General features: G+C 41.0%; 1 protein-coding gene across 1 annotated transcript; it reads right to left on the minus strand.

Moving 5' to 3' along the window:
• Window positions 1–2,988: 2,988 nt before the first annotated feature.
• LOC126370808 (uncharacterized) lies at window positions 2,989–8,019 on the minus strand. Its single transcript, XM_050015831.1, has 2 exons — window positions 6,261–8,019; window positions 2,989–3,059 (listed from the first exon to the last, which is right to left on the minus strand). Exons 1-2 carry the CDS (start codon window positions 8,017–8,019, stop codon window positions 2,989–2,991), a joined length of 1,830 nt encoding a protein of 609 aa, XP_049871788.1.
• Window positions 8,020–13,247: the final 5,228 nt, after the last annotated feature.

The raw sequence follows: 13,247 nt of genomic DNA on the forward strand, positions 1-13,247 counted from the left end.
CCCCCTGGTGAATTCATCAGCGAACCTGGTGAATTCAACAGTGCAGTCAGTCTCCGCAGGCCAGCTTGTGGCGAGCTGTGGGTGAGTGACGACACCACGGAGCTGAGATCCCCCGAGAGTCGGTCAGGCCCTCCGTCTCCGGCTTGCCTTCACTGGCCGGCCGGAGTGGACCCCAGCGGGGGCCGCAGGACTCTCACCTCTGGCTTGCCTTCATTGGCCGGCCAGAGTGGGGCGTTAGAGCTATACGCTCGCAGGGTGGAAGTGAAAGATGCATAAGTCGCGAGTTGGTGAGGCGGGTAAACCGTCTCGCAGAAAGCGGTGTACACCTCTCGACACCCTGAGCTGCTCACAACCATGTTGCTGCCTTGCCGTCCAGTCGCGTCGGCTAGATAGGTGGCCCATCCAGTGAGTGGCGAGTCACCGCCTGCTCATTTATCCATGTTTACCAACATTGGTCGAGCAGGCGCCATAGTCCCCCATAGCTCCAGTATCCCGGTCCACTAACCCCCAACCCAATAGCCTAGTTCCCTTTGTTCCCATAATTTGCAATAGTCCTACACGAACCGGGGATTGTCCTTGGGTGCACTCCTATAGTGCATACAGGGATAATCGCCGGTTGGTGTCACACCACATTTAGATTAAACTGTCTTAAGGGGCCTCTACGTGTTGGCTTCGGCCCCACGCACGCCTTCCAAAAGTCCGGGCCTCCATAGGCCCGAGATATGAAAAAGACATACAATAATAATAATAATAATAATAATAATAATAATAATAATCTTTATTGCACAAAACTTACAACAACACAATGACAAAATATAGTTAAACAATAAAAACAAGTGCAATTACAAAAATACAGATAAGATAGTACAGATAGTTGGCGCTATAGTTAGCAACGTCAGGTATCTTTGTAACGCAATTCACCAGATGTGAGAGATTTTGCCACACATGGCAAAAACTTGCGCCTCTTTGCCAGCATGGTTGGTCTTCTGGAATGGGAACAACCACTCTTGCTGGTGGGCGTTGGAGTCCCGGAGAAGAACAAGTTGCGCTGAGAGATACCTCCGCCGTGCCAACTCCACTGTCCTACTGAGGTAGGTGAATAACCTGCTTGTCTCAGAGTTACCGCTGTGCGATCGGTAGACACTGGTGTAAACTATTTTATCCAGGCCAGTGTCCACCAGGATCTAAAGAATGGATAAGTCTGGGTATTCAAGGTTACCGAGAAAAGCAGAAAGAGGAGTTTGATAGAAGGTTATATGACGTTTTCCAATCACCCAAAATGGTTTTGGAAAACCATGAGATCATCTCGAGGAAAAATAAAATAGCTCCACAGAACTGTTCAAAAAGCCCTTAAAACAATACCTAATTCGAAACAAAAATTTAACACACGGATCTCTAAAACTTAACGGTTTTATCATTTCAGTGTTACTTATCATTCCCATGGACTGTTATTGGCATTTTAGTCCACCGAATCCACCGGAATGATAACACCGAGATGATAAAAAACAGGTTATTTTTGTATAAACTGTGAATTTAAATAACTATCGGAAAATCGACACTTCTCAAGCAAAACAGTTCTTGCAGCCGATTTAACACATCAATATGAAATAAATTGAACTAATCTAACACGAGTTATAATGGCTACCGAAATGATTTTTTACTGATTTTTTTTTGTCCCCCTATCACCGAAATGATAAATTTCTTTTTTTGGCGGGAAACCATTACACGCTGTGACGGGTATGTTCACGTCTAGCGGTCGAGCCGAACCAATGCGAGGTGTTGGCAGGTAAGGAGGTGTCATAGACGCAATGTTGACGGAGTTATTCTACCAAAACTTTCTGTCCTCTGAAATGATAACTTTTTTTCGGACAAAATTTAACTGCCTGTCAAATGTATGAGAAGGAAGGTAAACAGACAGAAATAGTTTTTGTTGTTAGATTATTTAATAATTTAACGAAATTCTATCAATTTAAATCCCAATAATAGAAAATAATTGTAGAGCAAGACATTTTATAAGCAAAAATGGGTTACGGACAAGCTACCGAAATGATAAAATGACACTTTAAAAAATATTTTCAGCGTGTTACAGTTGCTGAAACTGAATGATTTTTTTTGCCAAGGTAGAGGACTATTTACTTTACCCAGAAAAAATATTCAAAATCATTTAGCAGAACTTTGCACTACCGTTCTCAGCCAAGACAAGTTTTTTTTTCGCTTTTGCAATTCACCCATTTGTCTGTTGACCGGTGTACGAATAACATGAGTAAAATGTTGTTATATTTGAGTATTACTTATTGAGGACAATTTTGTCGCAAGTTTTTCGCAACATGATGTTGTGTTTTTTGGCAAATAAAAGGCAAAGCCAATGTTCTTTTGATCTTGTGATAAATCAGAGCGCTATGTATTTTCGTGTCACAAACCCGAATGGGTTGTCGACGTAAAATATGATCGGTGAAGTCTGACACGGCGGATAAATACGATTTATTTAAGGAATACAAATGTTATCTGATAATGGTGCTAATTCCAGTACACACCATGTACTTTATTTTAAATTATACCTGTCATTTTCTTATCCATTGAAAAGGAAAGGGACGGAATATGCTTCAGAGGGCACTTTAAGTCGTTGGTCCTGGCTATTAGCCGTAAAAACACCTCCACCAACTCGCAGTGGAGTAGCGTGGTGGAGTATACTCCATCTTCTCGTTGATTGAGGGAAGGTCTGTTTCCAGCAGTGGGACGTATATATGCTATTCATGTTGTGTTATGCAGATCATTGCTCTAGATGTATTAAAGACAAATAATAATTAACAGTTTAGATACTTACCGTGTAAGTTAAGTAAACTTACAGATTTTCAATTGGATGCATGTTCTGCTTACTAATAGTGTTTGAGCCACTTGTTCTGTCTTTTTATATTTCTGTTAATACGCCTATCTAACCAAGGGCCAACAAGACTTTATTAAACAAAAAAACAAATAATTAAAAACTTTTTACTTCTTGTGTATTTGAACCCCGACGGTGGTAGTGACGTTTTGTTCTTCTTTTGTTTTTCCTGCTTTATCTATAATACGTTTTTTTCTGCAAATATCTCAAATATTCTTTAAATGCACCGCCGCCGCTGATTAATTGTGAATAGACTGCTGTGATTGTTACTTGTGCTGTCAACAAAAACCAGGCCTGGTTAGAAGAATAGAGAAGCTGATCGCGTGAGTGTTTCCCTTTTTTTTGAGCGGGGCTATTTTCAGGTGTATAGGGACAGCGCAAGTGGTTAGGATTCTTCCTTTCCGTCATCTATTTTTTCCGCATTAATGTGTATCATACAAATAGAAAGCATTTAAAAATGTCTCAATATTGTTATAGCAAAGAAAATAGTGAGACTATCCATGAAATTAAAGCAAATGGAATTCTCAAGCGTTTTGGCAATAAATCGCTTATCTGTCACCAACTACAACTACACATAAATAGGCGCTTCCGCATATATTATGCCGACTACGAAATTTATATTCCAGAGAATTCATATCCGAAATTCATCTAACGCTGTGGGGTGGAACTATAAATTTAAGACGATCGTAAAGGCCTCCATGCACAGTTGCGATATCGCGAAATCGCGCGATATAGGGGCGATAATAATATTGATAAAATGATCGCACGGCATAATAATATCAGTAGGAAAGTGGTTTTAGTGTTAATATAGTGTATAGTGTACATTGTAATTTGAAGTTATTGCGTTGATTGAATAGAGGTGAAAACTATTTATAATATTTGTCTACAATGTTGTGAAAGATATACGTGTCTATCTATGTAGATAGGCTAGAAGTATGAGACAGGATAGAGGGAGGAGGCAGACAGGCAATGAAACAGATGATACTCGAATAATGTGTGAGAATGTTACAGAAAACAACCTTTTTGGTTTATTTTGTTATTATGAGTTTTAAGCGTATGAGACGATCGACAAAGAATAGCATGTACCCATCGATTTTTTTGAAATAAAGACAATTAGTAAGTACTTAACCCCTTTTTACCACCCACTTACCTTTATCCCCATATTACGATGTACCTACTATTCCTAACGGGCACCGAATAAAAAAATTATCGTACCACATACTTATTTGTAATTTTCTGTTATTATGTAGGTACCTTATTATATTACTTTTAAAAATTTATTGTTGTAATTAATGGGTACCTACCTATTTTATTATTATTATAATATATTATATGGCCTCAGTGTGCAAAAGCCTTATATCGCGTCCGCGCGAAACAATGCAGGATTGCGCGCGCCCGCGATATTAAATCTGTATTAATATCAAGAGTTCTGTTTCTGTCTGTTTGTCAACTAAAGAAAAATAAATACGGTGCTGAGTCGCAGTCGACGCCAGCGGCGTTGCTTGAAGAATAACATTTTTCTTGATTGTGACCAAGTAAGTCAAAGCTGAAGTTAAGTAAACTACGCCCGTAAAAGTATGTCAATAAAAAAGATTTATTTGTGGTTGTTAATACGAAATGGACTTTTGGAGCTTTGATTGCGACAATGAAATACATAAATTCGTATTATTGACGAAGGTCTAGTTCCGGTCAAGTTGTTAATGTCATATGCGACAAATCTACTATTTAATGTCATAACGTCAAAAAAAAGAGAATCCATATACGTAACGTTTGACTAAAGCGCAAAAGTTTTAACCACAATAAGTAACGGTAGAAAGTTTTCATATCATTTTCAAAAAAAAGCAGAAACTAATATTGTATCTACTATACAATTTGCAGACCATATTAAACGTAACCTAAATATTCCAAAAGCGGTAACTAGTAAAATTATTTTATTAGCGCCGGGTATGTATGTAAATCGGAACGTGGCAACTTCCGCGGATTATCATGACAAACGAGAGGCTGACACACGGCTAAATGATGACTGGATCATTGTAATCGATATATATTGTTTGTGAAGTAAGTCATAACAAAATTGAATAAGGAATGCGAATGTAAGTTTAAATAAAATTTGATTTTGGAATTTCAATTGAGATGGCTACATCCGCAAAATTCAAAAATAGCCGAAATGTATCGGATCTAACGGAATGCAATTTTGCATCCATCGAAGAAGGTTAGTTCATACCAGCCCAAAACGACGACATGACAGAATATTTACAAAGACTCTGTGCACCTTGCGTTATCTATTCACTTTACATACATCGATGTCTAGTTCCCTTTGCACCTCTTTGTGACATCAAAATCTTTCTTTCTAGGTCCCATCCGTAATATCTAAATGAATATTGATTTAATAGTACAACAATTGACGAGCTCGGTGGCGCAACGGTAAACGCGCTCGGTCTGCGATTGTTGAAGTTGAGCAACTTTCGCAGAGGCCGGTCATAGGATGGGTGACAAAAAAAAGTTTTCATCTCGAACTCCTCCGTACTTCGGAAGGCACGTTAAGCCGTTGGTCCCGGCTGCATTAGCAGTCGTTAATAACCATCAATCCGCACTGGGCCCGCGTGGTGGTTTAACGCCCGATCTCCCTATCCATCCATAGGGATGGCCCGTGCCCCAGCAGTGGGGACGTTAATGGGCTGATGATGATGATGAGTACAACAATTTAAGGACACCACATGTAAATATAATAATTATTTTATAGAAAAACAAATTGTCATTTTACTGCATATAGCTCACTCAACTCAATACAGAATTCTCGAACTATGACTAGTGAGTCAGTCTAAAATACCGCCCCCTCTCGTACCCGGTTCAAAGGTGCCCATTATACTGGCCGCGTTACCGCGCACTATTGCCAAGGAAACCTGTTGAACCAGGAACGAGCTGGCGCGGGGGTCACTACCGCGGTCCCTCAAGCGCCTCCCCAAAACACGAATAAAATCCTTGGCCGCCGAGCACCACACACCCGAAGTCTCGACGGCAAAAGGGACAAAATCGTGGGTCCGCGTTAAGTCCCCGTATTTCGCCAGCTTTTGGCTAGCAGCCCACTCGGCAGCTGCCCCTGCGGTTCGAGTAGTACGAGGCAGGTGCGTTGCTGCAAACGTGCAAGCACAGGTGGCGTCCCACAATAAAGCGCGCCCCCTCTCCCAGGGTATGAGCGTGAGCCCATCAGGCCTCTTACCGTCTGTACGGCTTAGACCCGGCGGTTCCAACTTGCACGGCACGTCGATCGACGCCAGTGCACGGCGGATGACATCATTCAGCGCATGATGCCGGGGGTGTCTTCCCGCGCACTTTAGGCAAGCGAGGCCGTGCCGCCCATCAGAGCCAACCGGCTTACCACAGCGGCATGTATGTGGCTCACACATTCTACACCCCAGCCGAAGGGCAACTCCTATCCTCAGGGTGTTATCGTCCAAGAGCGTGCCCACGTGCGGCGAAGGCAGGGCGTGAAGCCAAGCTCCGGACTCGGGACAGAGGGCCGCACGCAATCTGGCCAAGTCCGCCCCTGACGACAACTCCATAAGGTCCGCAACAGCTGATTTGGCCCAAAGGTCGTCCCAGTTCCTCTGATACTGAGGCTTTTCGGGGGACGTGGTATTAGGGCAAAGCGCATTCCATGCTGATTGGGCTTCGTCCGCAAACGGGATCCTGAAACTGTCACCCTCGAAAAAGATAATATTAGTGACAAGTTCCAGTGAGCCGTTTGCTGAAGCTAAGAAAGCAGACACCCCGATATCCTGCACTCGCCTCACCCCTAAACCTCCATGACGAACCGGAAGACCAGCCTGCCTCCACTCCCGTTCCCCCAGGCTAATGTTAATAATATCTTCCAGAGAGCACCTGAGAACTTCGTCTATGTCGGCAACCTCTTGAGGAAATAACCAAGTAGGACTGGTTCTTATTAAGTAGGTGAGCTTTGGAAGAGAGAGGCTACCCCTGAGAAGAACCAGGGCAACGTGAGCTGACAGGCGCTTTAGCTCCGCGTGTCCCCTGAGCAGCAATTCTTTTTTTTCTCGGAGCGCGGCGGAAACCGCGTCGGGGAAGATTGGCGCTCCTAAAAGCATAAAATTGTCTTTAGTGACGACCCTTAGGCCAGGAATCAGGTCTTTAAAAGTTGCCAAACCAGCCATCGCCTCGGGCCCGCACGGGAAAATCTCGCATTTTGCGGTATTAACCTTGAGACCCATCTCCCCAAGAGCCGGAAACAGGCGATGAATGTCCCGCGCGACTACATCTTGCGGGCCGCCGATAGTACCATCGTCCAAATACCAAATGTTTAAAGGCGACTTCAGGGATTCAACAGCCTTATGAATCGCTAGGCTAAAAATAAGAGGTCCCAACGGGTCACCCTGCTGGGCACCAACCTGCGATTCGATGGAAGAGTCGTCGAAAAAAAGTTTGGACGCCTTTGCATAGCACTGGTACACAAACGGGTACACCGACGGGATCAGGTCTTTCACCTGTGCGAGAACGGTATCCCTCTCAACGCTGTTAAAGGCATTGCAAACATCTAACTTAACAATGACCTTTCCGGAGTTACCCACGTTCATCGCAAAGGCCCGAGTGGCGTGAATAGCCGCCTCACACCCCAGTGCTGTCCCGAAGCCCAATTGATGGGGCCGGAGGAGAGCAGCCATCCGGTCCTTCACTGCACGACAACCGAGTTTGGCTACTAAACGTCTAAAAGTGTTTCCCACAGCTATAGGTCGGATCCCACCATCCTTCTTAGCGAGTGCAAAGAGCGAAGCCCCATAAATATACGGGCACACCTCCGGGTTCACCGCGCCCCGCAACATAAAATTACAAAGGCATGTGATCGACTCCAGGAGACGAAACCCATTGTCGCCGGCTGACGGCGAGATCAACTCCTTTAAGTGCTGCGGCCGCAACCCATCCAAACCGGAAGCGGAACTATTATAAAAAGATCCGATGGCATCCGCAACATCCTCAACAGACACTGTAAGAGCATTGTCCCCCCCGTCCGGCCCATCCGGTATCGACAATGGTCTAGATGGAGAGGGATGCTTTTCCTGGAGCGCCCTTAACGTGTCCTCCCCAAAAGGAGCGAGGCCGCCGTCGGAAACAAGAAGGCGCATCGCACCTCTCAAATCCCCATCGTGAACCTTGGCCTCAATGCGTCTGTAATGCGAAATCGGCCGCAAGACATCCTCGACTGGGAGGCAGGGAGACAGGTTTTCCACTCTCGAATCCACCGTTCCTCATTTCCCGATTAGCATTTCAAAGACATCGAACCATACAGAACGAGATTATATTTCATAATAATCGAGTCAAGTCACTGAGTCATCTCATTACAAACCCCTCCACTACGCGTCGGGATTGTCGTATTTGCATAATTTGTGCAAATGTATGACTGTGCTAATAGACAGTGATCCTATTCGGATTAACACCACGATATCTCGACACTATTATTATGTTTTTTTCCTGATTTATAGGCTTAGGGAAGTATTCATAAGAGGGAGTAAGTAACATATTCGATGTTTAGATTGGGGCGAAAAGAAATAGGGGGAAATATTCCTTATCATTATCAGGAGAATGTTAATAAGAGCATTAATGTGGTAATGATGTACTTAACATGCCGCTTATGAGTGTAGACGTATACCCAACTAGATTGTTAAACAGGTATCTGCGTAGTATTGATGTCATGAGGTAAAAATTGAATCGCAATCACTGTCACAGGAACCAATGAAAAAAAGTTTAAAGAACCTTTATTTAAGTATGATCTGAGTTGCAAGTTATATGTATGTATTTATGTGTATATTGGTAGTGGCCTCTATTTTCCTCATTCAGACACATGTATGGCTCATTATGCGTTTATGGGTATATTATATGTATATAATATTATCGTGTATTTATAAATAAGTATACATATTTTGTTTTTACGTGACAAGGAGACATGCAGTGTATAATAGTATAGATATTTCTTTTTTCATCGATTAAAACATGAGTTTTGAAATACAATCACATTTAATGAGGCTGGAATAAAATAACTAACAAGCCGTCTAGATTTTTTTTTTATTTGTCTGACAAAGTGAAACTGAGACTGAAAAAGACTAAACTGACTGATGAAGTCTGACCGAGTTTGTGAGACCGTCTCTTGTTTGGCTAGGACACGCAGGTAATGCACCTGGTAGTCCGAAAAAGTACTTAAGTAAGAAGCTTGGTTCCGGGCTACTAACCCAAACGCCTCCAGCTACCCGCAGTGGAGCAGCGAGGTGGAGTATGCTCTATACCCCTTCCGGTTAATTGAGGGGAGGCCTGCGCCCAGCAGTGGGACGTTATAGGCTGTTTATGTTACTTCTGACCTACCGGGAATAAAAATATATCAAAAAATAAATTATCATTGAATTTGCTTTTGCAATGAAAGACAAAGCGCGGAAACTAGTGAAAGAACAATATTTCTCTCTCAATAGTTCATTACAGCAGCAAATAAGTTGTCTAGTTTAATTTTGCTATTTGTTCGTACGGGGATATTCTGAGTTTCACTGCAATTTTGGTAGATTTCTAGGAAACGAGGTAACAGTTCAGTTTTAGATTGGTACATTTTCTGCAATCTCTTATTGGTCGTTTTTCCGACTGCGATGAAATTGTTTCAAACTTTTTTGAGCGCGATTTTTATATGGTTATTTTTTGTATATCATAATTACAACGAGTAAGTTAATTAAGTCTCTTCCTTGGCTATCTCTGTATTTTCTAGAATAATACTATTAAAGTCAGTGACATAGAGGCAGATTTGGTATCAGATGCTTTCCAAGAGTGGCGAAACGTTTGTTCTTTTCAGAACTTCAGTCGGTCAAACGAAAAGGCACATGAAACGGTGCCACATCGAGCCCTCATGCTGGGAGGCGCAAGCAAGCAAGCGCCCGGAGTGGAGACGCCTTGTCCAACAAAAGGTGTCTGACTGGTATTGAATGTGTTCCTCTAGTTATTAAATAAGTTGTAATATATACCCTCATTGATTTAATAGATGTGTTGCTGTTGCAGTTTCTTGTCATTTCTTCTGCTCAGCCAGAACACCTTGCGAAATGACGTAAATTCATAAATGTTACCTACATTGACCTTCAACAAGTTTATCCGTGATAATTACGTTAAATAAATGATTCTAATTTCTGATTTTTGATTTCTGACTTCAAAGAAGAAAGACGGTATATAAAAGGAAGTGCGCAATGCAAACAAATGTCAAATAGAAATATTGCTTTCTTAGATGAATTGCTTCGATGTGGCCATTTTAACGCCCCAGATATGGATAGAAAACGTGATGATCTGAAAGCCCGACCACCTGCGGCAATCACCTATACGTAATTACGTAGGCGGTGTGCTGATGTGCCCATAATGTGGGCGTACGTTTTCACATAAAATTGGCTAGACGAGCCATCACAGAGCACACCAGAGAGCAGACTTTCCAAGCTCTTGAATGACAACCGTCAATGAGTCCACCAGCTGCTGTCGCTGTAGTCGAAATCCACTGTAAAGCATCATCAATATTAAATGCAAATATAAATGCTACAGTCTGATAGATATGTAAATATTATAATTCTCATTGAACATTGTCTGTAAGATGTCGCTTTAACTTTAACTTTTTTTGTACACGTAGTGTTAGTGTGTGTAAATAAAGTGTTTCTTACAACTATACTTTACAGTTGTATAGTTTTGCAAGACTAATAATAGAGGGAATTAAAATATTGCAATTTGACATTTGCGCATATAAAAGTAAGTGCGCAATGCAAACAAAATGTCAAATATAAATATTGCTGTTTTAGATGAATTGTTTCGATGTGGCCTTTTTAACCACACAATTTATACTTTAACGCGAAATGGGAATAATCCCGTGCAGTTCCGCGTAGGTTTGTTATTGAAACATAATCTCATTTCCTTTTTGAGTGGAAAATAAATTTTAGTTTGCCGATACGATAGTACGAGCGAACGTGACCAATATACTGCAGCCAATTGATTTTACATTGGACTCATTTCCAAAGTTGGGTGTTTTATATTTTGATGTTATCCACAAGATAGATTTCTGTATTTACCTCAAAATCTTTATTTCGGTTTCAAATCAATATAAAAACGTTTTACATGCGCAATACGCCAAGGTGAGCATCAAAAGTTGTCAATGAAGATAACATAAAAATAGTTTTGGAATAAGAAAAACTTTCAAGGCCAGAGAGAATGGCACCTTCTGGGCGAGCTCCATCTTAGGTCTCGTCAAGGCCCTCGGGCAAATCTGGGCCAAGAGCAAACCCATCAAAAGTAAATAGGACATTCAGTCCACTATGTACCCCATTTAGATTACGTACCTATACCTAAAACCTCGAGTATCAAAACAGCCAATATTAACTCCACATTCGTGAAGGTAGGACATAAAATATTCTCTAGTCCAAAAATCCCTACGTAAAGAGTGAATGAAGGTATAATTTCACCAAACCAAGCGGTTTCACGGTCCCCTACGGAGTATCGTTGGGTTGACCTTTTTGAATCAATAATGAATCCAATTTCAACAGGACCCGTATTGGATTTTCAGTTCCATTTAGATCGAGGTAAAAACAAATACGTAAATCATGAAACAGTCTCCCAGTTCGTTAGATACAGAACGTATGAACACTTTATTTGACTAGCTTGATTCTAAGAAAGAATTGTACTAGCAAAAAGGGCTGTTCAATAGAACCTTATGTTGTTGCATTTCAAATTGGAATAAAAATCTCGCAAATAAATTTAAAAATAAACTACTTACATAATTCTTTTTCAAACACACTCTTATTTCGAAATAATACGCTCTAAAAAGATTAGACGTTATGATGCTTGAAATAAAAGACTGGCTGGATTTTCTTGAAAACATTTTTTGTGCTAGCTATTTATGGACAAAATAAAAAGTAAAAATTTTATGGCGGCTATAAATATTTTTTATGGACTAGTTGCCAGACATTAATGCGATTGCAATACAAAACTGATTTATTGTTTAATTATAATTATAAATTCTGCTGGTTCGCGATTTGATAAGTAATTAAAATATGGTTTACAAATCAAATATTATTTTGATTTAGTGTTTACAGTAGACTGTTAATAATAAACCTATTGACCGAGAAACGAAATGAAAAGTCAAATAACAGTAAAATAAAACGATTGTAGGGCTCATATTACTTTGGGTCATTGACTTTTATGCGAGGGCCAGACATTAATGTAATGTAACGACAGAAACCTGAGGTTGGGCAGCTACCATTTACCATTCAGCCAAATGCTTTCTACGTATACTATAGTAAGGAAAAGCCTGTATTCATTTAGCTGTAGATGAGACAATGGTGTTGATTCTAGTAAACGCCATATAATTTTATGTTAAGTTAAACCTGTCATTTTCTTATCCGCCGAAAAGCAAAGGGACGGGTAATCGACAGGCATAAAAATTATGGAACACACGCCAATTTCATGCAGAAATTTAAAACACCCTTCCAAATTTTTATATTGGCCAATAACCGCAAAACTGTCAAAACTGTCTGTCAATTATCAGTTTTTCGGTTTAAATATAACATAAGCTCAGGACGGGTAGTCATCTATCGCAAGATGAACCAAGTACCCACACCTCACCCAGCTTTAAAGTAGAAAAAAATATAAAGTCCCACAATTGCGTGTAATGCTGGCAATTTGAGCGTCGGCGTGCACTTGCAATGTTGGGCGTCTGTTCATTAGAGACGGGATAAGTCGCAGAGTTTCGCTAACTTGATTACGCCGACTCGGGAATTAGCGCGTTTGCTAAAACGCGACTAGGGTTGGGCTAGTATCGATAAAAGACATTTTTAGTTTTTTTATTTCCCTGATGGCAATATCGAAATTTGTTAAAACTTTGGCACTGCCGTGTGAATTTTTAAGGCTGCGTAGAAATATGTACCTAGGGTACCTACGCCCAGTTTTAAACTTGGTACGTCGCTCAGTAATTGACATGAGAAATGCTTAATTAAAGTAAATAAAAATAAATTCTCATGACAAAGTCATTATCTACGACACTTTTAACATTTTAACAACATAACATAAGCGCACGACTATATCTCAATTGAGGTAGCCAGAGGTACATCATTCACAAGATGAACAAAGTATCCACACCTCACCGAGCTTTCTGTTAGACCAGCGTGATAGGTGGTGAGCCGTATCGCTGTCAATAATGGTAGAGCCAACTCTGTTAACGAAAACAACACTTGAGATAAATTAATAACACATTGGTGCAAGTTAACCGGCGCTTCCTATTTGAGAAGCAAGCCAGTCAAATAAAACCTAAGTCATCGACAATTAAAATGCTGTATCGAGCAATTAGTACATGCCT

Source organism: Pectinophora gossypiella, chromosome 11 (genome assembly GCF_024362695.1).
Source record: "Pectinophora gossypiella chromosome 11, ilPecGoss1.1, whole genome shotgun sequence".
Taxonomy (NCBI): domain Eukaryota; kingdom Metazoa; phylum Arthropoda; class Insecta; order Lepidoptera; family Gelechiidae; genus Pectinophora; species Pectinophora gossypiella.